This window comes from Mirounga angustirostris, unplaced genomic scaffold, assembly GCF_029215605.1.
Source record: "Mirounga angustirostris isolate CCGP_5_RB_7025 unplaced genomic scaffold, mMirAng1.0.hap1 SCAF_9, whole genome shotgun sequence".
In the NCBI taxonomy this organism is placed as follows: domain Eukaryota; kingdom Metazoa; phylum Chordata; class Mammalia; order Carnivora; family Phocidae; genus Mirounga; species Mirounga angustirostris.
In genome coordinates this window covers 34,736,413-34,752,696 of record NW_026991717.1, presented here as the reverse complement: position 1 = coordinate 34,752,696, position 16,284 = coordinate 34,736,413, and the positions used below count along the sequence as shown (strand labels likewise).

Genomic DNA, 16,284 nt, shown 5'->3' with positions numbered 1-16,284 from the left:
ACTCCTTCAGGTAATAAAGGCAGGACCCTATATTATCTATAACCAGGAAGTCCAATCCTAGGAATCCCTGTCCATTCTCTCACACACACATGAGTTATCCCTCATGCCATTATTGTTTATAACAGAAGAGAAACAAACCAATGGTACAGAAAGGAATATTAGATTTCTAGGCACGATTATTATATTAGTTTTCTATTGTTGTTGTAACAATTTACCATAAACTTGGCAGTTTAAAACACCCATTCATAACCTCCCAGTTATGAAGTTATGAAGGCTAGAAGTCAGACACAACTCTCACCAAGCTAAAATCAGGTATTGTCAGGGCTATGTGCCTTTCAGGAAGCTCTGGAGAATACAATTTCATTCATATTGTTAACAAAATTCAGCTCCATGCAGTTGTAGGATGGAAGTCCCATTTCCTTGCTGGCTGGCTGTTAGCTAGCTGTTGCTGTTCTCAGTTTCTAATAGGCCATTCACATTCCATGGCTAACGGTTCCCCTTTCTCCATCTTCAAAGCTACCAACAGCAGACTGCATCCTTCTCATGCTTCCATTTTCTCTGACTTCTACCTATGTCTTCTGCATCTTTCTGCAACTACATCTCTTTGACTCTTCTGACTTCCTCTTCTGATTATATTTGGCTCATCTGCACAATCCAGGATAAACTTTTTATGTTAAAAACAGTGAGGTGATTAGCTATGTTAATTCCAACTGCAGTGCCTAGATTAGCGTTTGGTTGAATAACCAGGGGACAAGAACCTTTTGCAGGACAGGACTTCTTAAAGATTCTGTCTACTAGAGACACAGAGTGATTTCCTAAATATATTGTTCGATGATAAAAACAAGACACAAAAGAGTATTATACTATTATATAATATGCTAAATTTTGTGTGAGAAAGGATAGAAAATAAGCATATGCCTTATTTCTTATATTGGATAAAGAAACATTGGGAAAATAAATAAGAAACTAACAACAATATACACCTGTACAGGACAAAGAAGGGAAAGGGGCAGTTAAGACTTCTCAGTATACATACTTTTCAAAAGATGTTTTAATAATATAAGTGTATTATCTATTAGAAAAAATACTCTTCAAAAAGAAATTATTTATATCAGTACAGACTCAGAGATTCTTATTTTATTCAATGGATTATAATCTTTTCCTGTCCATTATTTCAATGCTCCAAATGTCACAAATTTGTTCAGTGGGAGTCCCTTGAGGCTATAAATTAGAAGGAAAACTCATCTTTATGGCAAAAATTCAACTAATGAATACAGAATAAATGATGGAATTTTAAAAAACACTATTTGGCAACCATCATAGTAATAACTGATTTAGGCAAGAATCATCAAGGGATATTAAAACTAGTGGGTGAGAGTTTGAAGGAATATAAGGATATTTACATAGTCTCAAGTATCTTCCCAAAAGATACTCAATTACAAAGGAAAATAATAGTAAATTTGGTAGGGTTTTTTTTTAAGAAACATCCTTATGGACATCAAATGTAATGGGGCAGAGAGATATCATATCTCCTGATATCAAACACTGAAAAAAAACACAGCATCTCTTCTGTGGTATTCCATGCCCAAAACACATAACCTGAATCTAATCATGAAGAAATATAAGACAAACTCAAACTGAGGAACAATTCTGAATAACTGGTATATGTTCCTCAACAATGTCAATGCAATGAAAACCTAAGACTGAGGAATTGTTCCAGATTAAAACAGCCTAAAAAGGCATGACAACTGAATATAACAAAGATCTTTTGCTATAAAGAGACAATATTGGTACAACTGGTGAAATCTGAATAAATCTGGGTGAAGAAACATAGGGTTTTTTTTAACTTTTCCTGCAAATTTTCTGTAACTACAATTATGTCAAAATGAAAAGGGGGCAGGGTAGAGGAGAAGGATAGGAGGGCCATGGAGAGGAGAGGAGAGGGGAAAGAAACAAAAATGAAACAAGAACTGATCTAGGTCAGTGAGAAGACAAGTAGAGAATAGTGAGAAATAGGCTGGACAAGAATACAGGGGAGACCATGCAGCCCTTTCAAATCACTCATGCATTCACTCGTTCAGTTAAATATTTATAGATGCTTACCATCTGTTAGGAACTGGAATAAGTATTTGCTTGTAGAAAAGAATGCTAACGATATCCATTAGAAAGAATTTATTTTAATATAGAGTTGCAAAGCTCTAGCTGGGCACATGACTATCTAAAGTTTATATATTCCAGCTTCTTTTGCATCTATGAACAGCCACATGAGTGGTTCTGGACAATGAAATGTGAATATAAGTGATGCACGGCACTTGTAGTTCATGCCTAGAGTTATGGGCTCTGTTGCCTTTTTTCTATCTCTGCTGGCTGAGATGCAGACCAAGAGATTGAGACCTGAAACAGTGACTTTGAAAACAGGTATTGATAGCAGATGGTAAAAGTTCCACAGTACAATGGAAACAAAAAGAAAAAAGTAACTGTTTCTATATATGAAAAGGTATCATGGAGAGGGGAGGAGGTAATGATTGAGTTGAATCCACAGAATTGAGCAAAGGCACAAAAAAGAATAGTATGCTTAAGGAAAAGTAAGTACTTTTTAAGATATTTATTTATTTGAAAGAGAGAGAGAGACAGAGAGAGAACGAGCAGGGAGGAGGGGCAGAGAGAGAGGGAGAGAGAGAGAGAGAGAGAGAGAGAGAAGCAGACCCCCTGCTGAGCAGGGAGCCCAATGCGGGGCTCAATCCTAGGAACCTGAGATCATGACCTGAGCTGAAGGCAGCCACTTAACCGACTGAGCCACCAAGGTGCCCCAAAGTAAGTACTTCTATTTAAGCTGGGAAATACACAAAAACAGCCTCCAACAAATTGCAAAAGAAATACTCAACCATCTTTAGAAATTATGCAAGAAATGTTCTGTGATCATTCAAAATCCAATTGGTAAAACTTAGGGAAGCATAACTGAACTATAGTTTAATTCAGAAAGCTTATATATTAGTAACCATATTCATTCTATCTCAAGAAATGATATATTAACAGGATAGAGTTAATCTGCATGAAGTCTATAAAAGGAAAGCTTTTTGTCTAACATCGTCTAGAGGCAAATGACAGCCAGTTCACAAGAATGAATCCCTGATTTTTTCTTCTGATGTTAATCGGTACCAATACAAATCAGAGAAAAAAATTAAAAAGGAACAAGATTTTAATAGTGACTATTTCTAGCAATGATTGTGTTCTATTCCTTACTATTTTCTCTGTATTTCCAATGTTTCTTAATAAATATGTATTAATTTAAAAATACAAATGTAGGAGGAGTCTGAGCTCATCCTGTCCCATGTTTACAAGTAGGTATCACCCGTATCCAAATCAATAAACCAGACAGTGAACTGAAGACAGGCAGAACAAACTCCACAACTAAATATAGAGAACAAGCTACATCTGAAAGGTTAAGAAAATCAGAAAAGTAAAGGGAGGCTTCCCACAGGAGGGAAGGAGCTACATGTGCAGAGAAGGCAAAGAGATGGGTCCTGGCACCCGTAGCTCACATGGGGAAGAATAATCCCCATAACGTTTGGCTTTAACACCCAAAGGAGCTGAATTCAGTGAGTTTGGAAAACCAATGGGACTTGGAGCCTGGAGCTTTAAAAGTCAGCTGATTCAGCCCTGGGTGAGCTGGGAGGGCAAGTGATAGCTGGGTCACCGCCCTCAAAGAGACAGCAGCTTGCCTGGAGAGGCAACATAAAAATGGCAGTTTACACAATGCTGGGGGCAAACAGGAGACCCATATGTTAATTATGCTTTGGGAGCCTTTTGGGGGATTTCTTTGAAAACGAAGGAGCCCGCAATCACCATTTTTCTCCCCCCGCCCCCCAGCAAAAACACAGAGCCACCTGGGGGAGGTGGGGCTGCACAGACACTTGTAGCCTTGGCCCAGGGATCAGAGGAAAAAAAGTTTTCTTTAGATGTTTTTATTTATTTACTTGAGACAGACAGAAAGAGAGAGAGAGACCCCGCACGAGCTGGGGAAGAGGCAGAGGGAGAGGGACAAGAAGACTCTCCACTGAGCAGGGAGCCTGATGTGGGGCTCCAACCAGTATGCGATTAGAGATTTAAGGTCTGTTTGGCGTAAGCCTGGGACCCTGGGATCATGACCTGAGCCAAAGGCAGATGCTTAACCAAATCTGAGCCCCCCAGGCGCCCTGCAGGGCAAATTCTGTTAAAGCTGCATGCACCCTGCCCAGCCACCAGGTGCACTGCTGCTGCCTTGCCCCACAGCAAGTAGCACTGCCCCGCCACGCACCCCCAGCCACCGTCACGTACCAGGCCCAATGAAACCCAGCCGTCACTGCACGGTCACAGCCAGCCTCACGCCCCCAGCCACTGCGGCGTGTCACGGATCCATCATAAAACTCGTGGCCCAATGCCACTTTTGCTGACAATGTGCCCTGCTCCCAAGTTCCCTGGTGGACATATCCTGTCAGAGCTGGCCTGTCTGGGTCCCACTAACACCACAGAGAGTAAGCACGGCCCACAACAGGCAGGGAGTCAGCGCAGATGACTGCACTGAAAGAAAAAGTGACCCAGACACAACAGCAAGGATACTCTCCTGAAGTGCCAGGTTCTGGTGAACGGGGGACACTGCACTACAGGGCACTCTGGCACCTCCCCTTTGTTAAGTCACTACTTTCAAGAGCAGAAAACATAGGTGACATTCTAGACACAAAGAAACAGACACAGAGAGGCAGACAAAATGAGGAGACAGAGAAATTTATCCCAAATGAAAGAACAGGACAATGCCATGGCCAGAGATCTAAGCGAAAACAGATATAAATAACATGTCTGATAGAGAATTTAAAGCAATGATTATAAGGATACTCACTGGACTTGAGAAAAGAGTGGAAGACATCAGTGAGGCCCTTACCACAGAGATAAGGAACAACACAGCAGAAGTAAAGGGCTCATTAAACGAAATGAGAAACACACCTGATGGAATGAACAGCAGAATGGAAGAAGCAGAGGACCAAATTAATGACCTAGAAAACAGAGTAATGTAAAGTAATCAAGCTGAACAAAAGAGAGAGAAAAGAATTATGCAAAACAAGAACAGACTTATTCTAGGGAAATGACTGACTCCATAAAACATAGTAACATTCGTATTATCACAATTCTAGAAGAAGAGAGAGAAAAGAGGGCAGAAAATTTATTTGAAGAAATAACAGTGGGAAACTTTACTAACCTGGGGAAGGAAAGAGATATTGAGAACCAGAGGAGGCACACAGAACTCCCATCAAAATCAACAAAAGCAGACCCACACCAAACCATATTGTAATTAAATTTACAAAATATAGTGATAATGAAAAAAATCTTAAAAACAGCAAGAAAAGAGAAGTCAGTAACTTACAAGTGAAAACCCATGACTAGCTAGCAGATTTTTCAACAGGAACTTTCTAAGCCAGAAGGGAGTGGCATGATATATTCAAAGTACTGCATGGGAAAGATCTGCAGCCAAGAATACCCTATCCAGCAAGGCTATGATTCAGAACAGAAGGAGAGATAAAGAGTTTCCCAGACAAACAAAAAATAAAGGAGTTTGTGACCACTAAACCAGCCCTGCAAGAAACACTGAAGGAGACACTTTGTGTGGAAAGGAGAGATCAAAAGTGACAGCATAAAACTAAGAAACACAAAAGCAGTAAAAATGAATATTTCTGTAAAAAATCAGTGAAGAAACTCAGCAAAAAAAGGACACAAAATATAACATACACCTAAAACATGGGGGAGAAGAGGAGAAAAGAATGGGGTGAAACCTAGAAGACCATCTGCTTAATATAGACTGCTACGTGAAGAAGACCTTACGTACAAACCTAATGGTAACCATGTGTCAAAAACAACTAATTAACATGCAAAGAATAAAGAGAAAGAAATCCAAATAAATCACTAAAGAAAATCAGCAAACCATGAAAGTGAGAAAGACAAGAAAGGATCAGGGAAAATCTTCAGAAACAAGCACAAAACAAGTAATAAAATGGCAATAAGTATGTGTCTATCAATAATTACTTTGTATGTAAATAGACTAAAAGCTCCAATCAAAAGACACAGAGTGTCAGAATGGATAAAAAAAACAAGACCCATCTATATGCTGCATACAACAGACTCATTTTAGACCTAAAGACACCTCCAGACTGAAAGTGAGGAGATGGACCTAAAGCATCAGAATACACATTCATATCAAGTGCACATGGAATACTGGGTCACAAATCAGGCCTCAAGCAGTATGAAAAGACAGAAATCATACCATGCATATTTTCTGACCACAATGCCATGAAACTTGAAACAAGACAGTAATATAGGCCTACCTCAAGAAGCAAGAAAAGTCTCAAATACAAAACCTAACTTTACACTTAAAGGAGCCAGAAAAAGAACAGCAAATAAAGCCTAAAGCCTAAAACCAGCAATTATTAAGATGAGAGCAGAAATAAATGATACAGAAAAAAAAAAAAAAAAAAAAGTAGAAAAGATCAACAAAACTAGGAGCTGGTTCTTTGAAAGAATTAACAAAATTGATAAACCCCTAGCCAAACTTATCAAAAAGAAAAGAGAAAGTACCCAAATAAATAAAATCACAAATGAAAGAGGAGAGATCACAACCAATACCACAGAAATACAAACAATTCTAAGAGAATGTTATGGGGGTGCCTGGGTGGCTCAGTTGGTTGGGTGTCCAACTCTAGATCTCAGCTCAGGTCTTGATATCAAGGCCGTGAGTTCAAGCACCATGCTGGGCTCCATGCTGGGTGTGGAGCCTACTTAAAAAAAAGATTCTGAGCAATTATATGCCAACAAATTGGGCAATCTGGAAGAAATGGATAAATTCCTACGAAACATATAAACTACCAAAACTGACACAGGAAAAAGCAGAAAACCTGAACAGACCCATAACCAGCAAAGAAATTGAATCAGTAGTCAAAAAATCTCCAAATAAACAAGACTCCAGGGCCGGATGGCTTCCCAGGGGATTCTACCAAACATTTAAAGAAGAATTAATACCTATTCTTCTGAAGCTGTTTCAAAAAATAGAAACGGAAATTGAACTTCCAATCTTGTTCTATGAGGCCATCATTACCTTGATTCTAAAACCAAAGACCCCAGTAAAAAAAAGGAAAATTACAAACAAATATCCCTGATGAACATGGATGCAAAAATTCTCAACAAGATACTAGTAAATTGAATCCAACAGTACATTAAAAGGATTATTCACCATGATCAAGTGGGATTTATTCCTGGGCTACAGGGGGGTTCAATATCCACAAATCAGCCAACATGATACACCACGTTAATAAAACATAGGATAAGAACCATATGATACTCTCAACAGATGCAGAAAAGCATTTGACAAAATATAGCATCCTTTCTTGACTAAAACCCTCAAGAAAGTAGGGATAGAAGGAACATACCTCAACATCATAAAGGCCATAATATGTAGGACGTCACAGCTATATCATACTCAGGGGGAAAAACTGAGAGCTTTTTACCTAAGGTCAGGAACATGACAGGGATGTCTACTCTCACCACTGTGTTCAACATAGAACTGGAAGTCCTAGCCTCAGCAATCACAAAACAAAAAGAAATAAAAGGCATCCATACTGTCAAAGAAGTCAAACTTCCACTATTCACAGAAGACATGATTCTCCATGTAGAAAACCCAAAAGAGGGGCGCCTGGGTGGCTCAGTCGTTAAGCGTCTGCCTTTGGCTCAGGTCATGATCCCAGGGTCCTGGGACTGAGCCCCGTATCGGGCTCCCTGCTCAGCAGAAAGCCTGCTTCTCCCTCTCCCACTCCCCCTGCTTGTGTTCCCTCTCTCGCTGTGTCTCTCTCTGTCAAATAAATAAATCTTAAAAAAGAAAGAAAGAAAGAAAGAAAGAAAGAAAGAAAGAAAGAAAGAAAGAAAGCCCAAAAGACTCCACCAAAAAACTTAGAGAACTGGTACATGAATTCAGCAAAGTCACAGGATACAAAACCAACATACAGAAATCTGTTGCATTTCTATACACCAATAATGAAGCAGCAGAAAAAGAAATCAAGGACTCAATCTCATTTACAATTGCACCAAAAACCTTAAGATACCCAGGAATAAACTTAACCAAAGAGGTAAAAGACCTGTATGCTGAAAACTACAGAAATTGAAGAAGACACAAAGAAATGGAAAAACATTTCATGCTCATGGATTGGAAGAACAAAAATTGTTAAAATGTAAAAAAAAAAAAAAAAAAAAAGTCTATACTACCTAGAGCAATCTATACTGCAATCCCTATCAAAATACCATCAACTTTCTTCACAGAGCTGGAACAAATAATCCTAAAGGAACCAGGAAAGACCCTGAATAGACAAAGCAATCCTGAGAAGGAAAAAGGAAAGCTGGAGGCATCACAGTTCTGGACTTCAAGTTATTTTACAGAGCCGCAGTAATCAGAACAGTATGGTACTGGCACAAAAACAGACACATAGATCAATGGAACTAAACAGAAAATCCAGGGGAAAAAACCCACAAATATGGTAAATTAATCTTTGACAAAGCAGTTAAGAATATGCAATGGGAAAAGAATAGTCTCTTCAACAAACAGTGTTGGAAAAACTGGAGAGCTGCATGCAAAAGAATGAAACTGAACCATTTTCTTACACCACACATAAAAACAAACTCAAAATCGATTAAAAACCTAAATATGACACCCGAAATCATAAAAATCCTAGAAGAGAGTATAGGCAGTAATTTCTCTGACATCAGCCGTAGCAAAATTTTTCTAGATATGTCTCCTAAAACAAGGAAAACAAAGGCAAAAATAAACTATTGCAACTACATCAAAATAAAAAGCTTCTGCATAATAAAGGAAACAATAAACAAAACTAAAAGGCAACCTATGGAAGGAGAGAAGATATTTGTAAATGACATATCCAATAAAAGATCAGTGTGGAAAATATATGAAGAACTTATTAAAACTCAACACCCAAAAAAACAAATAATCCAGTTAAAAAATGGGTGGAAGATATGAATAGACATTTTCCCAAAGAAGAGATATAGATGGCTAACAGACGCATGAAAAGGAGCTCATCATCACTGATCATCAGGGAAACAGAAATCAAAACTACAAGGAGATATTACCTCACACCAGTCAGAATGGCTAAAATCAACAACACAGGCAACAACAGATGGTGGCGAGGATGCAGAGAGAGGGGAACCCTCTTACACTGTTGGTGGGAATGGAAACTGGTACAGTCACTCTGGAAAACAGTATGGAGGTTCCTCAAAAAGTTAAAAATAGAACTACCCTGTGATCCAGCAATTGTACTACTAGGTATTCACCTTGCACACCGATGTTATTGGAGCATTACAACTAATAGCCAAATTATGGAAAAAGCCCAAATGTCCTTCCACTGATGAATGGGTAAAGAAGATGCGGTTTTTACTCAGCCATAAAAAAGAATGAAATGTTGTCATTTGCAACAATATGGATGGAGCTAGAGGGTATTATGCTAAGCAAAATAAGTCAGAGAAAGACAAATGCAATATGATTTCACTCGTATGTTGAATTTAAGACACAAAACTAATGAGCAAAGGAAAAACAAAGAGAAAGAGGCAAACCAAGAAACACTTTTTTTTTTTTTTAAAGATTTTTATTTATTTGACAGAGACAGAGACAGCGAGAGCAGGAACACAAGCAGGGGGAGTGGGAGAGGGAGAAGCAGGCTTCCCGCCGAGCCGGGAGCCCGATGTGGGACTCGATCCCAGGACCCTGGGATCATGACCTGAGCCGAAGGCAGTCGCTTAACCAACTGAGCCACCCAGGCGCCCACCAAGAAACAGACTCTTAACTATAGAGAACAAACTGATGGTTACTGGAGGAGAGGGTGGTAGAGGTTGGATTAAATAGGTGGTGGGGATTAAGAAGTACACCTGTGATGAGCACAGGGTATTGTATGGAAGTGTTGAGTCACTCTATTGTACACCTGAAACTAATGTAACACTGTATGTTAACTAATTGGAATTAAAATAAAAACTTAAATACACAAAAAGAATAGCCTTCAAGACTTTTTAGTCATGTGTATATGGGGGTATACATGTACATATATTTGATAAAACAAAAAGTAATTTAAGAGATTTGATACATGCATAAACAGATCAATGAATAAGAATAGAAAATTCAAAATTAAATACAAATATATTTGGAATCAAGTATATTATAAAAGCGATATTTCAGTGAAAAAGAAATATATCAACAGTGTTCAGACAATTGACATGCTTTTAAAAATAAATCACACTTTGATCCCTATCTTACTTGAGACTAAAATAGATTCCAGATGATTACTATTTTTAAAGGAAACAAATCAAACAATATAATAGCGAAAGGCATGGGAAAAGTAAAAGAAAATTATTGTAATAAACATATAATTATTTGTCTAAGAAAGAGAAAAACTTCAACTATAAAGAAAACTGACAAATTTACATTTCTATAATAAACAAATCAACTATAAACAAAATAAAAAATCCCACTCAGAATATCCTGAAAAAGGAAGGAGAATATATATATATACATTCAAATACTAACAAAGGCACAGAGTATTTCTGGAATTTAAAAAAAAAAACTGGTTGCAGTGGTTATATCTAGGAAGAAGGGCTGGGAAAAGAGGCTTACTTTATAATGAATATCATTTTAAATTATGTTTATATGAATTTCTGAATTAAAAATAAAAACTAGTTAAAAATTTAAGAGATTATGCTGACAAAACAGAACCAGACCAAGAATAGCATTGATGATGACTGGCAACACTGCCTGTTATTTTAATATATTGTAGGGAAGGTTGCATAAACTTCCAGTTATAAAATAATTAAGTCATGAGGATATAATGTAGAATATGGTGGCTACAGTTAATAATACTGTATCACATATTTGAAAGTTGCTAAGAAAGCAGATCTTAAAAGTTCTTATCAAAAGAAAAAAATTTTTTGTAACTATCTATAGTGACAGATGTTAACTGAACTTCTTGTGATCATTTCATAATATATACAAGTACTAAATGATTATGTTGTACCTTGAAACTAATGTTTCATGTCAATTATGCCTCAAATCTAAAAGTTAAATAGGGGCGCCTAGGTGGCTCAGTCAGTTAAGCATCTGACTCTTGGTTTTGGCTCAGGTCATGATCTCAGGGTCATGAGATCAAGCCCCCCATCGGGCTCTGTGCTCAATGCAGAGTCTGCTTGAGATTCTGTCTCTCCCTCCCCCTCAGCCCCTCCCCCACTCTCACACAGGCGCAGGCAGGCAGTCTCTCTCTCAAATAATCTTTTATTTATTTTTATTTTATTTATTATTTATTTGACAGAGAGAGAGAAACAGTGAGAGAGAGAGAGAACACAAGCAGGGGGAGCGGCAGGCAGAGGGAGAGGGAGAAGCAGGCTCCCCGCTGAGCAAGAAGCCCGATGCGGGGCTCAATCCCAGGACACCAGGATCATGACCCAAGCCGAGGGCAGCCACTTAACCGACTGAGCCACCCAGGTGCCCTTACATAAATCTTTTAAAAAAGAAAAAGTTAAATAAAGTGCCTGGCAGTGGAGTGTTAATAGTCATTTTTGCCTTAATAAATTAATCAAATAACCAACTAACTAAATTAAAAAAAATTCACCTCACAGTTCATCCCAGTCTCATAATATGGCCTTGTTCTGTGATGCTTCAATTATTTCCAGATACTAACATTTTATCCCACAGATATTTCTCTATTCATAAAATTGTAAATCACACAGATGCGTATTATTTTCTTCTACTGGAACTCTAATATTAAAGTTGTTTTTATTAAAAGTTATTTTATACTGAATGGATCAAAAGGTACAAAATAGAATCAACAAAAGGTAAGTTTTTCCTTACCTCTGGATTCTGACTAGTTCCTCTTTGTAGAAAATAATCATTGATATTAGTTTCTTGTGTCTAATTCAGATAGTTTGTGTGTATGAGTACAGATATAAAAATGCTTTTTGTTTTTTAAAAATATACAAATAGTAGCTTTCTATATAGTGATTAGCTCCTTAACAAAACACCTTGGAGAATGGCTTCTTTTACTTTAGTGTTAAAGCAGCATCCTATTTCATAAGTGTATCTAGTTTATTTAACCATTTCCTTATAAATTTGTAACTATCTAGTCTCTCCCTATTACAAACTCCTCTTCAATAAAAAAACTTGTACATCGCAGCATGAACAAGTGTGATATATCTACTGGATAAACTCCTAGATGTGTAATTGCTGGGTCAACATTTTTTGTTTTTAAATATTTCTAAAACTAAATACATGATTGTTAAAGCACCTTCTCCAAGAAGGTTATGCAAATGACCCTCCAATTCACAATATTGAGAAAAATCTGTATTTATATATCCTTCCAAATTAGGTAACTAATTCATTTTCAGTTTTGCCCACTGATGAACAAAATAGGAAATCACTGTTCATTTTAATTTGACTAACAAGTATAAACATTTGTCAATTTCTTAAGATTTCTATGATTTATCATAGTCCCTGAAATAAAATAGTTGTTGCATAAATGAATTGTCTTTACTGTCTTTTTTTTGAATATCAGATGCTTTGCTCATTTTTATCCTGAGGTATTGTTCTTTTCTGTATAGACATGAAAAAGACTATTCTTGCAAGGCTTAAAGTGTATGAAGTGCCTAAGCACTACCTGTTAATAACAGGCCCTCTACCTTCTCTACCCCCTCCTTAGTATATAATCTCGTTTAACCTTCACCAAGATCCTCAGTGGTGGGTGACATTATTCCTATTTTATACATGAGTACATTGAAACTCAGAGATTAAGCTGTCTAAGGTTACTCAATTGGAAAATCCTCCTTCAGAGAACAAAAGTAAGCCAGGCTAAGGGCTTAGACACAAGCCTATGTCCTTTTGTTACGCTGTGCTTTACTGCATTTCACAGATTGAAGGTGTGTGGCAACCCTGAATTGAGCAAGTCTGTCAGCACCATTTTTCCAACAGCATTTGCTCACTTTGTGTCTCTGTGTCACACTTCAGTAATTCTGACAATATTTCAAGGTTTTCATTATTATTATATTTGTTAGGGTGATCTGTGATTAGTGATCTCTGATGTTACTATTGGTAATTGTTTTGGGACACCAAAAACTGCACCCATCTAAGAGCACAAAGGTAATCAATAAATGGGTGTGTCTTGACTGCTCCACTGACCAGTCGTTCTCCTGTCTCTCCCACTCCTAAGGCCTCCCTATTCCTTGAGACACAATAATATTGAAACTGGCTGATTAATAGCCCTAAGTGTTCATATGAAAGGAAGAGTCACATGTCTCTCATTTTATTTTATTTTTTACATGTCTCTCACTTTAAATCAAAAGCCAGAAATGATTAAACTTAGTGAGGAAGGCATGTCAAAAGCCGAAACAGGCTGAAAGCTAGGCCTCCTGCACCAAACAGTTAGCTAAGTTGTGAATGCAAAGGAAAAGTTCTTGAAGGAAACTAAAAGCACTTTTCCAGTGAACATGTGGATGATAAAAGAGCAAAACAGCTTTATTGCTATTACGGAGAAAGTTTCAGTGGTCTGGACAGAAGATCAGACCAGCCATAACATTCCCTTAAGCTAAAACCTAATCCAGAACATGGCCCTAACTCTCTTCAATTCTACGAAGGCTGAGAGAGGTGAGGAAGCTGCAGAAGAAAAGTTTGACACTAGCAGAGGTTGGTTCATGAGGTTTAAGGAAAGAAGCCATCTCCATAACATAAAGGTGCAAAGTAAAGCAGAAAGGGCTGATGTAGAAGGAGGATCATTTGCTTCCAGATTGACTTTAGGTAAATAACACTGCAGGTAAGTGAAATGGTGGAGAACGGGGACTACTATACTCTTTCCCCTTGGCTAGATACTATCTGTCTAAGCTACTACTCCTTTGTCAAGAATGAGCAAAAACGTCTTTTCTTTTGTAAAGCTTTCCTTCATTTTCCCTTTCCATAATTCAACAGACTTTGTACTATTTTCTACTAATGACTTTTTAAATGCCTACCTTCACTGGCAAATTATGAGCTCCTATAGGGCTTAAGTCATCCTTGTAATTACAGAGAGTATTATAAAGTACACAACAGAGATACATAATACAATAGAAAAGAACATAAACAATGGTAAAATATGTTGGAATGTCTTTTGAATTAGTAGTTACATTTGTAAAATCTTAAGTAGTCCTAATATTTTTTTTTTTTTAGAAAGGAGGGAAAGTTAAAAAGCTCCTATGTCTGAAAAGAGATCATATTTGTACCTTTCATGAGTAAACATTTTCACGTTTCTGCCATTTTAGAAAGCCACCACTGATAACAAGTCACAGATTTCAAGATATGTCTGCCATTGTAAATTTTTGTAAAGACATAAATGATAACCCCATAGACATCTGATAAAATTCCTTAAATATATCCACAGAAATACTGTAAAATGTACTTCACACTGCTAAAAATTACTTCTCGCTAACATAAGAAATAGATTTTAACTTACTAAATCAGTTTCTTTTTTTCTTCTTTTCTTTCTTTCTGTTTTTGGTACCTGATGGGAGAGAAATACAGAAACTGTGATATAACAAAGACGAACATACTTTCTTCTTTGCGAATGCTGAGATTTTTGCACCACAGGTAATAGTGTAAGCAGCTTTTTATTGTTCAAAAGAAAATGTGCAGTTCTAGCAAGCAAATGTAAGAAAATTTTTAAATTCAGTGAAACAATATTCATAAAACAAATAGAATAAAAGGATACTTTAGGGATTCTTATCTTTTTAAACATAATTTCTGTTCAGAAGCCACTCCACATTAATTTAAATGATTATTTTATTTTAGTCATTAACTGAATGATTACTAACTTTTAAGATTGCACTTTCCATATTTTGGCTCTAAAATACCCTCCATCCCAGAGCTAAATATAAAAAGGTATCACTTGTGACACAGAAGGCTCTTTTATACATGACATTTCCTAATAACCACAGTATAGAACAATCCAAACCTAACCTTTAAGATTATAAACAAAGTCAGTATATGCTTACTAAAAATCTCTGTATAACCTAGACCTAGAACAGAAGAACTTTCAAGGATTAATTTATATCTGACTACTTCAAAAGCAAGTTAACATGGCTTGTAAATTTAAACACATATAAACTAGAATAACTGAAAATAGGACCCAATCAATAAAAAGGATTAATAGTATTCCTGATACCTAATAATTAGACACCTAATTATTTCAGCTGGGGTACTGAAAGGAAACATATAACACATAACTTTGTCTTCTGTAATATGGATTTCATAATTGTTATTTAATAGGGCTGAAGCAAGAATTAAATAAAATATACAACATCTAATTCCTGGCACTCAATAAATAAATGTTATTATTACTGTTATATAGATTTCCAGAAGCACACATTTTCCTAAAACCTAACTCAAGAAGAAATATAATTTGTGGTTCCTTACAGAAAGGCCATTAAATGATACAATGAATTACATCTTTAACCACAGTTTTTCAAAAGGAAATTCATGTAGTGACCTCTATCAAAGTAGAGGGTATAATGTTGAGGAAACAATGTTATACTTTAACTCAGCAAAGACTGTATTAATTGCAGAAAGTTTAGATAATATGGTCTGATAAACTTTTAAGATAGAATTAAGTTTGCTCAATCTTAAGTAGTGCTAAGTTGACATGTTCCCTGTAAAGTTTTTCTCAAATATCAAACACTGTCCCAAACAGACTTTTAAAAAGAAGAATTCTTAACTGAATCCTTTTAGAAATCAAACATATAATATTTACCTTTGTGGGTATATAATCCAAAGTCTTGAATTCATTCATATATTCATCTAAAAACACTTTAAAAGTGTTGACCCAAACTCTGACTGGAGATTCACTCCAATCACGCTGCTCAAGCCTCATGGTCTTTTCCAGAATCTGTTCAAATAGTGCGTAGAGGTCTTTATACCGTATGCTTTTCCCATCATCTATCTAATGAGCAATAAGAGAAGACGTGTAAGGTATTATATAAAGAAATTCTCTAAACATAGAAGATTGACTCAACTTGTATTGGGTAGTGTTTAGAATAAAGATCAGGATCCTTTCTAATGGGCAAGCCCATGAGGTCATGTTGTATCTGTAAATGCCCTACTGTGGAATGTCTGCAGAATAAAACCTATTAAATTTTAGCAAAATACCTAACAGTTTAAATAACGTAACAATTTCAGAAAGTCCTGGGAACTTCTCTACAAGTCTGGCT

General features: G+C 36.7%; 1 protein-coding gene across 10 annotated transcripts in view; it reads right to left on the bottom strand.

Moving 5' to 3' along the window:
- Window positions 1-16,284, bottom strand: part of MYO9A (myosin IXA) — a 269,890-nt gene that overhangs the window by 61,192 nt on the left and 192,414 nt on the right. For all 10 annotated transcript variants that reach the window (XM_064570198.1, XM_064570206.1, XM_064570197.1 and 7 more), the window contains 2 exons: window positions 15,828-16,016; window positions 14,535-14,582 (listed from right to left, as the gene is read on the bottom strand). In XM_064570198.1, the coding sequence (XP_064426268.1) occupies window positions 14,535-14,582; window positions 15,828-16,016 (237 nt within the window). The remainder of the gene's footprint in view (window positions 1-14,534; window positions 14,583-15,827; window positions 16,017-16,284) is intronic.